Raw genomic sequence first — 19,643 nt, 5'->3', positions numbered from 1 at the left:
AATAGATGATATGGATTAAGAAACTGGGGGAATTTTACCTGCTCAACCCAGGAATTTATGGTTGGTACCAAGCTCCTAAGTCCTTGTGCACAAGAAACCGCTGTTGTTTTCTCCCAAGGAACTTAAATTTTCTTGGGGAAAAGCTTTTTAATTGTTGTTGTCATTAAACAATAGGAGTTTTGGCAAGGCAGATGCTCCATTGAGCTGTGTTTATGGACGCATCCAAGATGTTTTCTTGGTAACAGTATGGAAGTGTTTGCAATTCCCTTTTTCTGTTTTGTTTTGGGATTTTGAGTAGAGTCCCATCCAAATACCAACTGGGTCCAACCCTGCTTACCTATCTGATCCGTTCTGGCACACCTCTCAACAAAGAAGTTGTAAAGTACCTTGTATCTCACATGCAGTCTAAGAATTTGGGATAGGAAGAAAGTGTGCCACCCCAGAATTGGCTGGCTGCTTTTCGAAAGCATAAATAATAACCACTGCAATGCAAGTGAAGGAAGCATGTATACAGTTTTGCATTACTAAAACAAGAAACAGTTCAGGATCCAATCATGAACATGAGAGCCTTAAAGTAGGCTTCTGTCTGAGGTTGGCTGAGAAGCAAGAGTGTTCAGGATTTAGGACTTTTTGCTACCTCTTTCCCTAGCTGAAGAGCAAGAACCATTTCTGATGTTCCCTGTGGATTGCTCAAACTCATGCTCCAGTTGTTCTCATGAAGACTTAGGTTATACTTGGCTGAATGCCTCCCATGAATAAATAAAGGTTTAGTTTATATATGCAACAGCAAAGCCCAGTTGTAAGAGATTTCATCCTTTCCCTAGCCTTGGTGGCAGCCCCTGGAAGCAGGAGGAACACAGATTATAAAAGACAGTGCTACTACAAAGTTGAGATCAGTGTTTCTCAACCTCAGCAACTCTAAGATGTATGGACTTCAACTCCCAGGGAATTCTGGGAGTTGAAGTCCACACATCTTAAAATTGCCAAGGTTGAAAACACTGATCTAAAACATTAAACATAATTTTTCATAATGTGGGGGAGAAAGACAGCCGGTGATAGTGTATCCATAGAAACCTCCCTGCTCCATCTCTGCTTGGGCTGTACCACTTCAAACTTCAGTGGTAGGTAGCAGTGCTGGCTAGGGGAACATGGAAATTGAGGTCCACACATCTTAAACCAGGACCACTGGTTTAGACCATTGCAATTCATTTGTGAAGTACTTGGTTTCTCTGTGGCAGTGAATAAATCATGGAGGTTACTTTATGAAAGAGCCAAAAGTTAGGGTTTATCAGCTTATCCTTCACTTCTAAATATCTCCCCATTAGGGAGAATTTCATTTAGTTTGCATAACTGAAAATACCGCATTTTCAGAATATGCAAATTGAAACACAATTATCCTTTAGTGTTTTGCACTCCTTGGAATTTAGCAATGAAGATATTTGGACATTAGAGAATAAAATATACAAGATAATATACACGTTAAAGAGAACATCTTGCATAAATGTTTACATTGGGCAAAATTCTGTTAACATGCATATAATAGGGAAAATGAATGGAATAACCATAAGGTTGGAAAAATGAACTTTGGTAGGATTGCCTAAGTGAATAACCTATATATATTTCTTATAGCAATATGCGAGGTTTGTTGGCAAAAAAAGGTATCTCAGCTTCATATGGAAGGAAAATGGAGATAAAGCATTTATTTTCATGAGCAGCCCATGGTAATAAGGACTGCACTGAATGTTGCATCCTTTCTTTCTATGTTAACAAATCTGGAATAACTACTTTGATCCTAGCATCATACTGAGAGATTTGCCTCTGTATTCTGTTTTGGGTCCATGTTGGAAAAGCGAAAGAAACCTATGGTTAACTGTCCATTTTTAAAAGCAACAGACGCATTTAAGATTAATATCTCTGCCTTTTGTGACAGGCTCCCAGCTGAAAAGGAAAGCTGATATGTCATGTTATAGGATTATGCATTTAATCTCGATTGGTCTTTTTCACTGTTGGTTGCAAAAATGATTCCTTAAAATTCAAAAAAGCTAATTAAAAAGCTATAAAAATAAATATAAAAATTCAAAAAAGCTAATTTCAAAATAAATATTATCCAGGGAGAACTTATTGGGATTTGTAAATAAATTCATGTTATCATTAAATTATATTTTTGCAGGTTTGTTGGGAGGGAGGGCAAACCCATCTCCTTTTGCTCTGAGTAAAGGAAACAGCTGGTTCAGGAAATGGCTTTTAAAAGTATTCCTTGTGCCCATCTACCATATGCCTTTCCATTGGTGCTGTGAGAACCTACTCCTTGATTCCTCCCAACCGTGGGCCATTGTCTATCCTGTTCCACAGTAAGAAACGCTTTCCTTGGAGATGGCGTCACTCCAGCTCCATCGTCAGAAATCTGGTGGTGATAATCGAGTGGCCAAATGGAGAACATGGAAAAAGAAATACGTTCCGAATGAATTAGCTGTGTTGATCCTAAATGGCTTGCAGCATAAAGGCCTGCACAAATGCTCAAATGCAAAATAATTCTGTTTCAAGGTCAGAACAGTGGTTCCAATCAAAAATGTTCCAGTGCTGTTCTAACCATTCTGGAAATGTTGAGCTTCAAGCTCAGAACTGCTTCCGGTGGGAAGCAAATGGCCTGAAACCTGAAATGGGATAGTTGGAAACTCCTTCTTCTGCCCAGAAAAGAGAAACCTTGATCCCAGTGCAGGTGGGAGAAAGAGTTGCACATGTTAGCATTTTTATTCAATATAAATGAGTCTTGCATTGTTATACTGTGTAGTTGCTGGAATTCTTTTGTAAATGGATGTTCTAGTTCTTGAAATAAACTTAATTATCAGAAACCTGAGTCCTTGAACCTCTGCCTGCATAGCCTGACAGTTTGAAGGGTTGCAACGGTATCCAAATAGCTGCTTCAAATTTGAAAGTGTTGCGAATGCAAAACTTTGCAAATTCAACATCTTTTTCTGCAGGACAGCTAAAAACCTATTTGTTGAAAGGAAGTTGAACATACAGGGAGGCATCCCAGGAATCTCTCTGGGAGATCTCGTGCTCCTGCTGTAGCCACAAGTTGACTTCAATGTTGGCTAATAGTTCCATATACTGTAGAAGGTTTTTTGGGGGGGGGGCATGGAGAGTTTGACTGGAGAAATTGGTAGCATATTCTTGCCAGCTTTGTTTCACTCTCCTAGTTGGTGATTTTTCCAAGCTGTATGGGGAAACTGTGAACTTGCATTGCTCTTCCTAGATAGAGTTCCATTTTTTATTTGTTTTTGGTACATCCTGGGGCATGCCTGGAGTGGCAGTTCATTCCAGGACAGTATAGGGCGAGTGACAGGTGGGTTAGCCATAGAGGGGCATGGTGCAGGTAGGCATGAAAACTACCTGAATGCACCAAAGGAGAAGTTAGTGACTGACTTTTGTGATGCTTTGCTCGTTGGTGCTATTATAGTACCAAAGGTACTACTTTCTTAGGGCAATTGACAGTTTATGGTCTGTGCATCCCAGGTTGTGTGGCCTGGAGTTTTCTTTCTCAGTGAGAGTGAGAAGCCATGATGGTTCTAAGAATTGATGTCTCATTTGTAAAACTGTCTGAATCATTTTGGATAGAATCTGGATGTGAAGAGTTCTTGGAAGGACCTCTAGTTTTACCACCTGCTTGATGTATGAAATCCAAATATAGAGCATCATTCCCAACTCTTTGTAGTCTATCAATGAGTGTTTCCATAGTAATAGATTCCATGAATGAACTGCTGTCACCGTCAGACCCAACCTTCTACCCCCTGCAAATAGAAAAGGTTCCTTGCTGCAGAAGTGTTACATGAACTTCTAAGCAGCTCAACACGTTGCTTTATGCTTCCTTTGTACTCATTGTCTTTTTTCATATGGGAAACAGCTCTTCTGTTTTTCTGTAGTGTGTTCTTGTCAAGCTTTCTCACTCTGGTGCCTTCCATATGGTTTGGACTACAACTCCCTCAGCCTCTTTTGCTATGGGCTGTGGTCAGGAATGAAAGGCCATAATATCTGGAGGACATTGTATTTGAGGCAGCTTTCTGATATAATTTAAATGCTGCTTGCATTGTGAGATTAAACCTAATGAATGAAAATTAAATTTTCTCTTTTTTCTTTTTTCACACAACAGGAGGAATCTCGAATCCTTCGAGTTAAAGTTGTAGCTGGAATAGATCTTGCCAAAAAGGACATCTTTGGAGCCAGGTGCGTATGCTGTGCTGTTGATGTTGGGTGATAATAGATAATAGATAATAGTGGGTTCGTTTTGTGTTAGCAGTGCAAATTTTGTTACCCAAAAGAATGCAAACTAGAAATTAATAAAAAAAGAATGCTGTGATTTCTATTATTCTTGCTCTCTGCTGCAGTTTCTTTTGGGTTCATATGCCATGCCATAAGGGTGGCTCCCACTGTTATGGCCTTTGCAGAGCGTATTAATGCTTGGCTGTTTCAGAAGACTTTCAGAGGCTGATTAATAGGTGCAAATAGGTAAAAGATTTGATATTGTTATGATAATGTTTTACCTGTATTTATGATATTGTATTGGGTTTGTGTTACTGGTTTTCTTACGTGCACCACTTAGAGCCTTTTGAAACTGAAGCCATCTGAAGCACCTTTGTTAATCTTTAGATAATATGCAAATTTATTTACTGTAAAGGGTGAAAATGTAGTTGACAAAAAGCCTTACCTAACCCACCTTAAGCAATTCTTCCTCATATTTATTACGGGATAATAATCGTGAACAAACTTTGGGAGTGGTTGTTAGGGCTTCTTGTATGCAAAACATTTTGAACTCTGAAAAAATGTCTCAATTATTTGTTCCTTTTCCAATGGCATGCTAGGAGAAGAAGTAGACAGAAGAAAAAAAGTGTGTCAGAATAAAAGTAACAAGAGTTCACACATCATGCTAAACCATATTGTGACTTGCTTGTGTGACTAGGCATGGTATAAGAACCATGAGGAGGGGGGTACTAGGCGATCCAGTGTGGTGTAAGATGTTGAAGTAGGATTGGGGAAATCCAAATTCAACTGAATCCTCAGCCATGGAAGCTAATTAGGAGATGTTTGCCCAAATATTGGTTCTCAGCTCAGCCTACTTCACAAGGGTATTGTGCGGGGGTGGGGGTGGGAAACATCATGTCCTAGGTCACATCAGGGATTGGGGAAGGTAATACTGTGCTGATATAATTTGAAGTCTAATTCCCAAAAGGTTACTCATGACCAGAGAAATATCACAGAAGAGTAGTCAGTAAATTGCTCCAGTTGACAAAACCCAAACCAATCTTGTTAAAGGGTAAAATAAGACAGGAAAGGTCAGGAGCCAGGCAGGGAATAGTCATTATGCCCTGGAGCAGTGTTTCTTAACCTCAGCAATTTCAAGAGGTGTGGACTTCAACTCCCAGAATTCCCCAGCCTGATGCAGAATTCTGGGCGTTGAAGTCCACACCTCTTGAAGTTGCTGAGGTTGAGAAACACTGCTCTGGAGGTTCAAATGTCAATTATTGCACAAGTAGTAAACATTTCTTCCAAGGATGAGCTCAAACAGAGAGCTTTATATTGGAAACTTCAGCTACCTCGCCTGATACCCATTAAGCCTAATCTGGTTGCAAGGTAATCCAGCTATATTAAGCTAACAACCTTAATTCAGCTGTTGCTTGTTAAGCCATATCTAGACACAAGGTCATTCAGATATGATGGGCTACTCTTTAATGAGACTTTCATTCCTTAAGTACTCTCTTTGACCTCTTTGTCTTTTGATAATCTGTCCTGTGTTGCTGATACTCATGTGGCCTGGATGCATGTACAGTTGAATGTAAAACAGAGTCCTGGGTTAATGGGAGACTGATTTGGGGCCAGTCCTGTGTTTAATCTGGCTGATTCGATACTGAGGGTTTTGAGAGATTAGCTGAGCCATCTTTGAGGGTAATTTTCTGTGTGACTGGAGGACAAAGTGTTTTATAAGCTGCCTAGAAAAAAGGCAGGTTACAAATCACTCAATTTGTTCAGCCCCAAACTGACCAGATGGGCTAGATTTATGCATCTTGCTAAGCCATTAAAAGCGAAACCAAACAAACACTCGCCCACCCCAGTAACAAGTTAGAAGTAATAATCAAACTGTGTGGCAACAAGAGCATTAGTAGCTATGCACAATGCTTCCTGAATGCAGGAATAGTGCATCTTTAGTTCAGGATGGAGTTGCGCTCCCCTGTTCAGAACTGGTTTGCAGTGTGGAGGCTCCTGCTGGAATAGAGGTGGAAGCTCTGGACAGGTTAAACTCTGCACATCTGATGTGCCAGTTGCTTCCTTTCTTGGACCAGGAGGCGCTATACACAGTCACTCATGCCCTTGTCACTTCATGTTTGGACTATTGCCACTTGCTTCACACAGGATTGCCCTTGAAGACTGTCCAGAAGTTAAACCAGTGCAGCGTGTGGCTGTCTAGGTAGTTATGGATTCATCTAGATTCACCCATGTAATTCCTCTACTCCAGGAATTGCACTGGCAATCAGTCAGCTTCTGGGTGCCATTCAAGGTGCTGGTTATCACCTTTAATACTCATCTGCTGGATTTGCAAAGCTTCCCTTTTCTTTTCCCAGACTCCAAGAATTCCTTACACTGTGTGTGTGTGTGTGTGTGTGTGTGTATGTGTGCATGCATCCATCAATGTGGTTCAGGCCTTCAGTGAATCTCCCCATCTGTTGAAACAAGGGAATGTCCTATTGCCAAGGGAGTTACATCTGCAGGGACCCCCAGAGTCAGGTGTTCTCAGTGGTGTCCCCCTTCTGTGGAACAGCTCCCCCCCCCCCCCCCGGCTAGGTTTTGGTAGGACTGTAAAAACCCTGTCTGGTCAATAAAACTTTGGAAGGGTATTGATTGTGGATTGCCCCTTTGGATGGAACCTTCGTTGTAGCATGATAGAAATATTAATCATAACATTAATATTGTGCATAGGCAACCAAGGATTTCTTGATGTTCACATTTTCAGAGGTGACTTACTGAATTGAAAACACTGTAGCGTTTCCTTTTAATTCAGAGTTCAGTTACTGCACTGGAGCAGCGCAGATGCCCAACTTGTAGGGATTGTTGAGCTTTGCAAGGTAGGCACGAATGTGATGGAAGTTTCCTAGAGGCTCAAACAACATTGATTGATTGATTGATTGATTGATTGATTGATTGATTGATTATGTGCCATCAAGTCACTGTTGACTCTTAGCAACCATATAGATAGATGTTCTCCATAATGATCTGTCCCTAACCTGGTCCTTCTCCCAACAGTGCACTCATCACCACTTAACTGAATCCATCCCCCTTGCTGCTGGTCATCCTCTTCTTCTCTTTCCTTCCACCTTTCCCAGCATTAGAGCGTTTTCCCAAGAGCTGGGTCTCACATAATGTGTCCAGAGTAGGATAATTGAGCCTCGTCATTTGTGCCTTAAGTGAAAACTCTGAGTTGATTTGTTCAGTGATCCATTGGTTTGTTTTCTTGACTATCTATGGTATTCTTAGGCATCTTCTCCAGCATCAAAATTAAAAAATGTCAATATTCTTCCTATCCTGCTTCTTTAAAGTCCAATTTTTACTTCCATAGAGTGTCCCAGGGAATACCATGGCTTACATGATTCTGAACGTTGTAGATATAGACGTATCACAGCATTTGAATAATTTTCCAAGGCCTTCATGACTGCTCTACCAAGTGCTAGTCTGCAGTGTATTTCTTGACTGCTTGTTCCTTTACTGATGATTGATCCTAAAAAGCAGAAGCTATCCACCACTTTCATATCTTCATTGTCAGTTCTAAGGCTGGTTGTTGTACCTGTTATTAGTTTGGTCTTTATATTTAATTTTAGTCCCATTCTTTCACTGTGCTCCTTGACTTCTGCAATGAAATAAATGCATGTGAGTAAAGCCAGAGTGCTATTTGGCTAAAGTTTTACTGCTCAATTGCAAACAACGTGTGTCTGTGTCTGTGTGTGCACTTCTGAATACAAGAGAGGCAGAAAGAGAAAATGGCACTGAGGCCAAATCAAACATCTGTGTGAGCCAAGATGATTTTGCCAGCAATTTTGGCTATCAAGGTAGTGTCATCATCATGAAGTAGATTATTGATGCTTCTTCCAGTTTTAAAACCATGCTCATCTTCTTCCAGTCCAGTCTTCCTTAGTATATATTCAGCACATAAGTTGAATAAATGTGGAGAGAGTATACAGCTTTGTCTCACTCCTTTGCCAACCTGGAGCCAGTCTGTTTCTCCATGGTCTGCCTTACCCATCGTGCTTGTATGTTCTGTCAATTTCAAATTAAACTTGATCATAAAACTAATCAACCTCCTCTTCTGCATCAGTGGTTGGATCATAGTTTTCCTGTATGGCAGCATCAGTGACTAGACATCCCAAAGGCTTTAATCTAGACATGTCATAAACAGCATTAGTACTGTGAAAGATCCTCAGCTATTCCTCAGCAGCATCTTGAGTGCCATCTGACCTGAGAGGCCCATCATCCGGCACTATATTGTCAATCATTTTATATTTTCTATCCATGTGGTTTTCTTGGTAAAAATTTAGGACTGGCTTACCATTGCAATTCATTTAATTTTAGTCCCATTTTTTCACTGTGCTCCTTGACTTTTATTACTAAAGCTCGGAGATCCTTTGCATTTTTGGCTATCAGGGTAGTACAATCAACATAGTGCAGATTATTGAAGTTTCTTCCTCCAATTTTACAATCACACTCATCTTTTTCTAATCCAGCATAATATATATTCCACATATAGGTTGAATTAATAAGGGGAGAGTATACAGCCTTGTTGCACTCCTTTGCCAACCTGGAGCCAGTCTGTTTTCCCATGTTCTGTCCACACTGTGGCTTCCTGACCTGTATGTAAATTTCTTGTAAGGACAATGAGAGGTTCTCATTCCAGTGTAGCACTCTGTTTCCCATTGACCCTTGCGGAACAGATTTTTCACCTTCTGTTTCTCCTGCCCAGGTTGTTAGTGGTGGTTACTTCTTCACATTTACTTGCTCTGACACCCCCAAGGTCATGTTCCTAAAATTTGTAGAAATTCTGCTGAGAATTTGGTGAGAAGGGGGTTCAAGCACATTATTACACAGGGATATTGAATTAGATGATTAGTTTTATTCATTTATTTATTTAGATTTGAAAGACCACCTGACTCCCAATGACTCTAGGCAGCTTACACAGTTGAAAGGAAAAAAGAAAAAGAAAACGTTTAAAAAAGAAAATGACATGTATACCTAGACAAAATCACCCATTGCATTACAAAAAAACTGCCAAGAACTTTGCAGGATTTCCTTGCTGGAGTTTTGGAGCCTTCTGCATGCAAATTATTGCAGATTATACATTTCCCCATTCAGTTATGACTCAATGGTATAAGAGTTTTACTTTCAGAAAATATAAAAATGGGAGAATGAGGCCCCACCATATTCTAAGGAAACATTTAGTCATAATAAAGGCATTTGCTTGATTCTCTTCAGATTAATACCAGTCTTGAGGGCTAGTTTGGTGTTTTCAATTACGTCATTTTTAATTGCCTGGAAGGCCAACTCCTACTGCTCCCAGTCACAAGGCATTTTGTAACCATTCCTAATGGACTTTTCTGTGGTAAGACAGAAGGACAGAAGTAGCTATAGATAAAGATAGGAAGCTATAGATAAGAGACATAGAAGTAGGAGACTGTGTCATTGGTAACGCTTGTAAGATTCCATGCTTTGAGGCAGGACGATTACTCAATAAATGCCTTTCTGGAAGCATTTTTGTGGTGGATTTAGCTTTTGACAAGCTTTCTGTTTTCTTGCTGTGGTTTCTAATATTCTACAGGGCTCCTTGTGACAAGGTTGGAATGTGAAAGTCTGATGCTAGTTTTCATGTTTCCACTTCAGCCACCTAAAAGCTGCAATGTTCTAGAAAGAACGTGCAAAACTCATTTGGTGAAATATTATGACTGTTGAGGGATGGTTAAGAATGCATAGAAATTTACCACTTGAAATGGAGCTGTCAGAATGTAATTGCCTTCCCCTTCTCTGTTTCAGGAGTGTACATTCATTGCTGTTGAGATGGCACTCTTTTCTTTTATAAATTCTCTAACTTTTGAAAGCTCCCTTGGCTTTAAAGGTAGTCTGGAGGCATCTTGGACAGAAAGTAGAGCCATACTTGCAAAAACCATTTCTTCCCTGCCTGTTAGGTCCTGAGCATGCACTGGTGTGGGATTTTCTGTCAAGGCGGGCCTTTGGTGGACCAAGTCTTTCTTTGAGGTCCTGCTGGTAGGAAAAATCTGATTTGGTTATTTTGTGATCCGATTGGTTGTAATGGTTAAAATCTAGGCTTGTTCTGCTTAATCAACTGGTTCAAGCGAAGTAATTAAAAAAATAAGAAAATAAAAGTTCTCAGTTCATAATGCAACAAGGTGTTTTTATAATTAAAAAACATAGTTTTAAATAAATAAAGCTATAGAAGGCAAATGACAGCTTCACCATAGCATTCCACATCTTAATGCATTCAGGAATCTTTGTTACTACATATGCAGAAACTGAATGAATGACAATAGAAAGATGCCTCTTGCATTGGACATACTGTATTGACTGTATACAAATGTATGGTGCTTTAATCCCTTAATTGACTGTATCATATAATTGGTATAATACTCTTTTCATATAACTGAGAGGGTAGCCAGTTTGGTGCTGTGGTTAAGGTGGTGGACTAGAAACCACATGTCTGTGAGTACTAGTCTTCCCTTAGGCATGAAAACTGGCTGGGGGACTTTGGGTCAGTCCCTCTCTCTCAGCCCAAACTGTCTCACAGGATTATTGTAGGAAAAATACAAGGAGGGAGAATTAGGTACATTGCCTTGAGTTATACAAAATAAAGACAGAATATACATCTAGTAATAAATAACTATAAGATTGTCCTGCACAAAATTGGCCAGAGCTTGTTTTTATTTATTTATTTATTCATTTAATAAATGTATATGCCACCCATCTCTCCCAGAGGATGACTCTGGGCAGCTCACATTTAAAATCAAACAGTAAAACAGTAAAAATATAAATATCCATATTAAAATTAGCTAAAAAAATAGTATTATGTAAAAGACTATATACATAAAGTGACTAGTCCTTGATTAGTTGCTTTGGAGGGCAAGACTAGAAACTGTTAGTACAAATATCCTCGTGAGGAGATTTCAGCTAAACATTAGGCTTAATGTCTTTAAGGGCCTAAGATATTTGACACTAAATGTCTTTGGCTGTAGAGGAAATCAGTGCTTTTTGACTGGGGTGGCCATTTGACATTTATACTTGTTTTGAGCAGAAAGGCCTCCTTAGATCAGCTTCCTCCAACCTTGTTCCCTCCTAGATGGTGACACCTGCAATTCTGTAAGAAAATACCTTACAGTAGATTAATTCAAGGGAAGACAGTTATTTGGGTTTAAAAAAAGAGCTGTTAGGCCCACACCTGTCAGCATGAATATGAGTGTGTGCAAGTGAGCATGTATGCACACTTACATCTTCTCCCCCCTCCAGATAAGATGTAGCTCATCTTTTTGGCTTCCTCACCCATACTGTCTTAATCTCTGAAGCTGGCATCGATTTCCACACTCTGCACCTCATTCCAGCTAACTGCTCTCTTGTTCTTATGGCTTCCTCTGTGGCTCTGCCCCCTTATGAAAATATCTGATTGGTTCCATTTGCCACAAGCTATGGAGATAGGGTAGTAGTTTCTAACCTGGTTTCTAACCTGGTGTGGAGGCAATCTCAGATTTGGCTAGCTGAGCTGAACTTTTTGGTCCCTGGTTGTCTTGGGGCAATGATGGTGGTGATGGATCATTAATCAATAAACTAAATTGGAAGGATCCTTTTTCTTTCCTAGGGAAGGAGGGTAAAAGGGGGACAGCATGGCAACATGGAGAAAAAGGGCATGCAAGGGTCACAGGGCTAGGACAGAAAGATGCAGGCAGGGTTTTAATTGCATTATTCTTGATATCTGACTCTTACCATATTTGGCTTGCAACATGTATTTAGCAGAGGACAAATCTGGTTTCCTTTTCTAAGATGGGATGAGTAAATACATTTGAATGTGAATAAATATTTAAGGTGATGAAGATGGACTTTGAGGTGGTTTGAGTTTTGTGTGGCTTGCTTTCAGGTTTCCAGTTGTTTTTTAAAATTCTCAAGTTTTTAAATTGAAACTATTAAAAGAAAAGAACACCCCATACACGTTGCTCAGTTGTTGCAGGCTATATGAAAGGAAACAAGTCAACGTGACTCTTTAAAACTCAGTCCCTTAAACATTTATAAAAAGGAAAAAAGCAAGGGAACCAGATTTCAATCAGACTTCAGATTTCAGAGAGAAATACTGAAGATGTCTGATCAGGGAAACCCATTGACCTTCAATGTATGTAAACAGTTAAGCAATACATGAGTGAGTGACTGGAATCCAGTATCCCTGCCTCTTTACCCAAACTTTGTAACTTTTAGTTTTACTTGCTAAGGATGGCAAGTTACCATCCTTAGCAAGTAAAGGATGTTACTGTTAGAAGTACTGATTCATCAGAATGTTTAAAAGCCAGCTGATAGAAAAGATAGGGAAGTCACCTACAATAGTGTTGATATCTGGCCTTTTAACAAATTATTTTCATAGAATGAATTTGGTTCTGAGCTCTGGAAAAACAAAAAACAAAACTTAAACATTAGAATTTTAATTGAATGCCAATTGGTTTATTGTTGTCTTTTTCCAATGTGGTGACTTTCAGATGTGTTGGAACCTTAATTTTTAGACATTCTTGAAATTGGGGCCCACACACATCTGGATAGTATCCGATTAAGGAAATCGCTTTGTAGACTAGTTGGGTTCATGCATTCTGCTAATACACACTGTAGCGTAGTTTTGATTTAGTGTGATGCATGAGCACAGCCATTGTGGCTTAGTAGTCTATGCCAACCAGGGCATTATGGCTTTGGATTATGCATGAATATAATCAGTATCAAAGTCTAGCAGGTAACATCAAAGTTCTGATTTTGGAAGTGTGAATGATTACAGAGTGAGAGCTTAGAATTGCAGATGATCAGACACTGAATATGAGTCTGTAGCGTGGTTGAGATGGCTTTTGAGAAAGCAAATCCAATTTTAGGCTGCATTACTAGGAGTGTGATTTCCAAATTATGAAAAATAATAGCTCTACTATATTCTGCATTGTTCAGGCTCCAAATACTGTGTCCAGTTCTGAGCACTACATTTCAATAAGGATTCAGAGGAACTGGATCTGATGCAAAGAAGAGAAATAAGGATAATTTGAGGACTGAAAAGTCTTGCAAAGAGAGGCTGAAGGAGTTACATATTTAGACTTGAGAAAAAACATCCGAGGAGAAAGTGATAGCACTTTTTAAACACTGAAGGGACATCACAGAGAAGAGGATCAGGATCTCTGTTATCCAAGAGTAGTGAAAATGGAAGAATAGCCTTAAGTTACAAGAAAGCAGATTCTGGTTAAATAGGAAAAAACTTCCAAACAGTAAACAGTTCTTCAGTAGAACTAGTTACCAAGAGAAATTATACCTTCCCTTTACTGGAAGCGCTCAAGCAGAGACTGGGCAACCATCTGTTGTGGATGCATTAAATTAAATTCTTGCACTGAGCAGAGGATTGGAGTCAATAGACTAATTTGCCTCTTTCAGCTCTGTGATTCTATAATATCCAAACAGCATATGCTTTGAAGCCAACTTATTTCAGTTTAGGGCTTGTTGATGTGAGAGAATAACCATTTGAATTATATCAGTCAAAACTAGTGGCTTCTTTAATGGATACATTTAGTCATTTGTACATGAGTAGCCATTATTTTAAGTACAAGTTGCCCTAGGCTGGGACGGTAGGTGATTATCTGTGTTCCCAACCATACTTTTTTGCCCTGCAAATGCCAGCTTCTTTCATAATCGTTTGTAAGAGAAGCCTTGTTGGAGCAGATAAAGCTCCATCAAATCTACCATCATATGTCTCATGTGAGAGCAATAAGCCCTCTTTTTGCTGTTGCACACAACACAATTGTAGGTCTAAACAAACAAGAGATAGAAACCAAGTCCTTTGCTGCTTATAAACAACAACTTAGTGCAGGTGTCAAGAAATCTGGGAAGAAGCATTTCAGATCATTCAAAGGCAGTTTACCTTAATGAACTCACTATAAATGAGGGTTGGAAATTCCTTTTGCAGTTTCCAAGATTCTGTATCCACCCCAAGACTAGCATTAAAGAGATCTTCCTCAAGTCTCTGTAGTTCTTGCTTCCTTGATCTTGCCCAGCTGTGTAAGGTTTGAAAGTGGCATAATTCCTGTGATTGTGAAAGCTGCATATGGAGTAGAGAGCCATGGTTCAGTAGGTGGAGCACATGCTTTGGCCACAGTTCAGTTCCAGGTTTCTGCAAGTAGAGAAACTCCTGTCTTAACTTTGCTAACCAGTGTCAACAAAAGAGGGCTGAGTAGGCCAATGATCTGATCCAATAAAATCAAGCAATCAAAGCCTGTAGTTGTTGCCAATTACTGTAGCAGCAAATTCTGAAACTTATGCATTCTGTAAAGAAGTACCTTTTCTTTTCTCTCATCCAATTTGCTCACCAAGCCATTTCTTTGTGTGCCTAATTCATCTCCCATAGGAGTTTGGTCACAGAGCCAAGAGAAATAAGTTAGGAACAACACCATCCTCATTAGCTTTCCTTCATCCTGATCCCATGCACATATATGAGAAATTAAGTCCTATTTGAGTTCCACCTAGGTATACACTGAATTGCAACCTTATAGTAGGTTCCTTGGAATGTTGTGTGACTCCCATATGAGCCTGAGACATTCCTCTTCTAAAAAATGAAGCATTGTTGCCAAGTGGGTGGTGGTGAGACTAAGAAAGGGTTTTGAATTTTAGGCAATAGTCCAGTAGCTCTACTGAATTGTAAGTTATCATTCCATTCTAGATCACATAGATCACATTTGCTCACTTCCCCCTTCGAGAAGATTGAGATCATTTCTGATTGAAAGAAATATGGGTTGTTGCCTCCAGAAAACTCATCAACATAAACCATAATCGTCCATAATCATTTTCACTTAGTCTTTGTGTGATGTACTGGGAAGGGAACAGTAGGCCTGTGCAAAACATAAACTTGACTTAACATTGAATTTATATTTAATAATGTAACTCCTTCCATATGTTTAATAAGTACTTTATGTCAGATTTAATTTTTTTAGGAAACAGTTTATTGGAAATAGTTGTAAGGGTTGAGGGTTTGCATCCAAGGCATTGGGAAGGCCATAAGACCTTCTAATGCAAAAGATCTTCTAATTTTGGGATCCTGATTACTTCCTTCTCACTTTGTTTAGGGTTGGGGGGGGTTGGTATACAAAGGGCATTGTGGTGAATATACTCTTCCCAGATTCTTTTTGGAAGCTAAGCAAGCCCTTTTAACATTGTGGAAATCCATGTTCTCTCTTCCTTGTTCTCCACATGTTGTCCTTGATTTTACATTTTATAAGCAGTCACTTTCAGGGTAGTAAAGTTATGAGCCCAGTTTAGTTAGTGCACATGATAAAGCTGTTGAGAGGGAGAACAGAATGGCTGTTTACTGTGTTTTATGGTGTTTGTTAAAACAGTTCAACTCAGGAGGCATTGTTTTAACAATGGAGAATGTATCTCTGCACCAGGAGTGTGGATGGTCTGGTAATTACTGAAGTATGTCAATGGACTTTGTGGGACAGCTTGAATTGCTACATCTATGAAAGGTTGACCCACTGAAAACTAGTCACTTAATTCAGAGGTAAGCACCCTGATGTATTTCAGATGTTCTGAAGCTTGCCTAAATTTGAGCTATCTTGCCAGTGTTAAAGGGTTGTGAGAGTTGTAAACCAAAACATCTGGAATGCACTACTTTGCCCCCCTGTTAATGTATAAGCATTATGTCTCTATCTCCAAGTTGGGTTTTCAGTGCTCTTATTAGAGCCTCTGAGCAAAGTAAATATTTTTATCTGATGCAGAAATAATTGTTGGATTGCTTTGATTGTGGATTTAAATGTTACATTAATTTCAGTGTAACTCTTTTTAGCACAGAATTAGGTCTGCTATGGCCAAAAAAATTACTTTTAGCACTGATGATAACCATGGTCATTGTCATATGGCATTAGGCTGAGTCACATAGATAGATTTCATATGTATTTGGGATTCATTGGATATATGAAATACATCCCCAGTTGTTATAAACAAGTTTCTAGTATACAGTATTACAATGAAAAACAGGTAGGGTTTTCTGTAATTTCTCTAGTTTCTTACTTGGTTGGTTCTTCAAAGAAGCAGACTTTGAAATAACTTAATGGAAATAGTACCATTTCTATTAGTAGGATCATGTCCAATCCACAAGTTTTCCAGGAGATAATAATCAAGGAAGTTTTGCTTTCCAGTTCAGTCTTTTCAGACCCCCCCCCCATCATCAATGCACACATTTTGTGTGTGTCAGTGTGTTTAACTCGTTTTTTAAACACATCGTCTGCATTCTCTTGTTTGGAAGTTAGTTGAATTAAAACTGATAATACAAAATCCACCACTGTTTACTTGGAACAAGTTGTTATATTTTTAGCTGAAGTCTTTTGAATACCTGTAGAGGGATCTGATTTCAGCCCCTAAAGACTGACACCCTAAGTTAATTTCCGTGGGTCTGTTGAAGTCAATGAGATTTTCCTGCAATCAGCTACTTTGCTACAGGGCAGGGTGAAGGCATATCAGTACAGTATTGCAATTTGTGTTCTGGTGTGATCAGCTAGTTCTCACTGGGCCATTCTGCTCCTGGGATGTACAGCTTTCTATTGTCTTTATGTGCCCGTGCAGAGCAGAGCATGTTGTGCCTACAACTATACATGCAAATAATTCACCCTGAAGTCAACAAAAAGAATGGATCCCTGCCTATCCATGACGAAAGGTGGACCGAGTGGTTAATTCAGTGGGAAGATCAGAGTTTACAAGACTATTTCTTTCTTGCACAGCCTAGGAGTGGTGAATTTATAGTTGATAGGTGCAGTATGTTGTTCCTTTCTCTTTGAGTAACTTTAATTATCCCCTTCTGACCATGTTTGGGGTCTGTTCTGCACTCTGAAAATGTTTTTATAGAATGGTAAGCATAATTTTCAAACTCCTTTTTTAAGCCACTACATCAGATCCTTGAATGTAAAGGAGTTGAAGAATGCTTAATAATGTGGGGTTTTTTTTCTTTTTGAAGGTCATTCAGTGTATTTCATATGGATTTCATATAAACTTTAAATGAACTTGCATGCCCACGTGAGCATCCATTTCCTTGAAACCATCCTTATGTGTGCAGTTCTCAAAAGCCTTTTCTGACATAATGAGGAATAAAATGTCTCTTTTTACAAGCTTATATGGACAAGCTTTGGGGATATTCCACCTTGAAATCAAAGCTCAGCCTAGAACTTCCAAGATCTCTTTTAGCCTTTCAGATTCTGAAATGGTCTCCCTCGGTTCACTGATTACTTTAGGATTTCTGGGAACAAATTGTTTTGCCTAATCTTTCATCTCAGGGGCTCTGAATCTTCTGTTGAAAAAAGGGTGAGATGACACCTGGAAATTTAAGGCAACTTTATATGCTAGCTTTGTCTTAAAGAAGAAAGTGTTTTGCTTATGCAGTAGGATTTCCTAAACCCACTGAAATGACAGGAACAGTTAGATAGAAATAGGGAGACCACACTCTCAATAGAACAAGAGTTGCTTTGGACTTGATTCCAGCCATAGCTGTTATCAGATGTCAGCATCTGAAAGATTAAAGGGTATATGGTAGCTGTACAACCTATATGACCCCAACATTGGATGTACTTTATATGTTAGTAAACATGTATGTTAAGCTGTGTTATTTTCCTTGTTGGACTTTGACACATTATATATAAGACTGAGCTGACTGATAGGATAGTGATGATGTTTGTACCTTTCCCAATTCCAAACCCAGATTAACAGTGTTCTTACAGCTCCCCTCTGTTTATGTGTCCCAATCTAGGGCTACTTTCCTGATGACAAGGTGGGAGGTTACTTTCTTCCTTATCATGGGTTCAATTTTTTAAGGTTACTTTAATGTTGCTCAGCTCACTAGTTGACTCCAGGCCCATCTGACTTGAAAACAAATCATGTTGTGTACTTCTTTGATTGCTGGTGATTCAGGACATACCTATAAAAATGTGTGAGCAGTGCTCCAAGGGTGGAACGTAGTTAAGTTGGGTAGTATCCAGGACCAGTCTCCTAAAGCAAAACCAGAAAGTCAAACAATGTATTGTCTTAAAGGCATATCTGCTCCTGCCCACTAACACACCTCTTCCCTGTGTTCCTATGTAACATTGAAGATATCTGATCTGACATAGTGCATAGTATGATCTCCTCCAGGCAACAGCCACCATATATCTACATTAATTACCGTATTTTTCTGACAATAAGACGCCCCCATGTACAAGACGACCCCCACTTTTCCAACCCAAAATTAAGAAATCAATATTTTAAAGATAGTGCAGAACACATTTTTATTTAGTAATTAGTTAACATTTACCTGATACACTCGGTGGGAGGAGGTCCAAGCCGTCTCTCTGCAGCTCTATTTCCAGGCTCTTTTGCATAACTGATTACATTCAAGCACGAGTGAAACTGCCGATAGCTTGTCTCTGCAAACAGCCTTCCTCTAATTGGTTTGTTCAGCATCAGCTGACGTCAGTTACATCAGGCTCGTGATTGGAGGAAGTCTGTTTGGGAGACAAGCTATTTCACTCATGATTGGAGGCTAGCAATAGGAGGAAGCCTCTCTGCAGAAACTAAGTATGGGCAGTTTTGCAACCGCGCGATTCTCGGCTGACTTCCTTGAATAAGACGCCCTTCAATTTTTAGGGTAAGGATTTTAGAAAAAAGTATCATAGTCGGAAAAATACGGTAAGTCTATTGGAATAACCTTCCCCAATGGGGTACCCTTTAGATGCATGGGACTTCAAGTCCCATAGTTCTTCAGCCAGAATGCTGAATGCAGGATTCAAGTTAAAAGCTTTCTTTGGGGAAGACTGCATTAAAATGTAAACCGGTTGGATTAACCTGTTGGTTAATTGTATCATCCTTCCGTACAGTGAAACTGTTTTATAGACTATTGTGGACCAGATTATTCTGGACCAGATTATTTATACAACCCCTGCTAGCAACAAACTTGTCATTCTGGGTGACTTCAAAGCTAGGGTAGGGACAGACAATGACAACTGGGACGGAGTCCTTAGGAGACATGGAGTGGGAAAACTAAATAGCAGTGGCCTTCTGCTTCTGAGCAAATGTGCTGAGCACAACCTGTGCATCACTAACACAATGTTCAGACTTGCAAACAAGTACAAAACTACCTGGATGCATCCCAGGTCCAAACACTGACACCTACTTGACCATGTTATAGTACATCAGCACAACCTTAAAGATGTCACCATCACCTAAGCCATGTGAGGTGCTGAGCGCTGGACAGATCACAGGCTGGTCTGATCAGTCCTCAACCTGCACACAGCCCCTTTGCATCATAAGCAACCAAGGACTGTCAGAAAGTCATTCAACATTGCCAGATTGCAAGACCCAGACCA

General features: G+C 39.5%; 1 protein-coding gene across 3 annotated transcripts in view; it reads left to right on the top strand.

Annotated features, from left to right (window-relative positions):
• The window catches only part of NEDD4L (NEDD4 like E3 ubiquitin protein ligase), a 284,304-nt gene that overhangs the window by 88,253 nt on the left and 176,408 nt on the right, over window positions 1–19,643 (top strand). For all 3 annotated transcript variants that reach the window (XM_088152729.1, XM_088152728.1, XM_088152730.1), the window contains exon 2: window positions 4,151–4,224. In XM_088152729.1, the coding sequence (XP_088008855.1) occupies window positions 4,151–4,224 (74 nt within the window). The remainder of the gene's footprint in view (window positions 1–4,150; window positions 4,225–19,643) is intronic.

The sequence above is a fragment of the Python bivittatus genome, unplaced genomic scaffold, assembly GCF_059951505.1.
Source record: "Python bivittatus isolate LINGU-HERP-01145 unplaced genomic scaffold, Pbiv_v1 ctg000570_np1212, whole genome shotgun sequence".
Taxonomy (NCBI): Eukaryota; Metazoa; Chordata; class Lepidosauria; order Squamata; family Pythonidae; genus Python; species Python bivittatus.
This window is presented reverse-complemented; position numbering and strand designations above follow the sequence as displayed.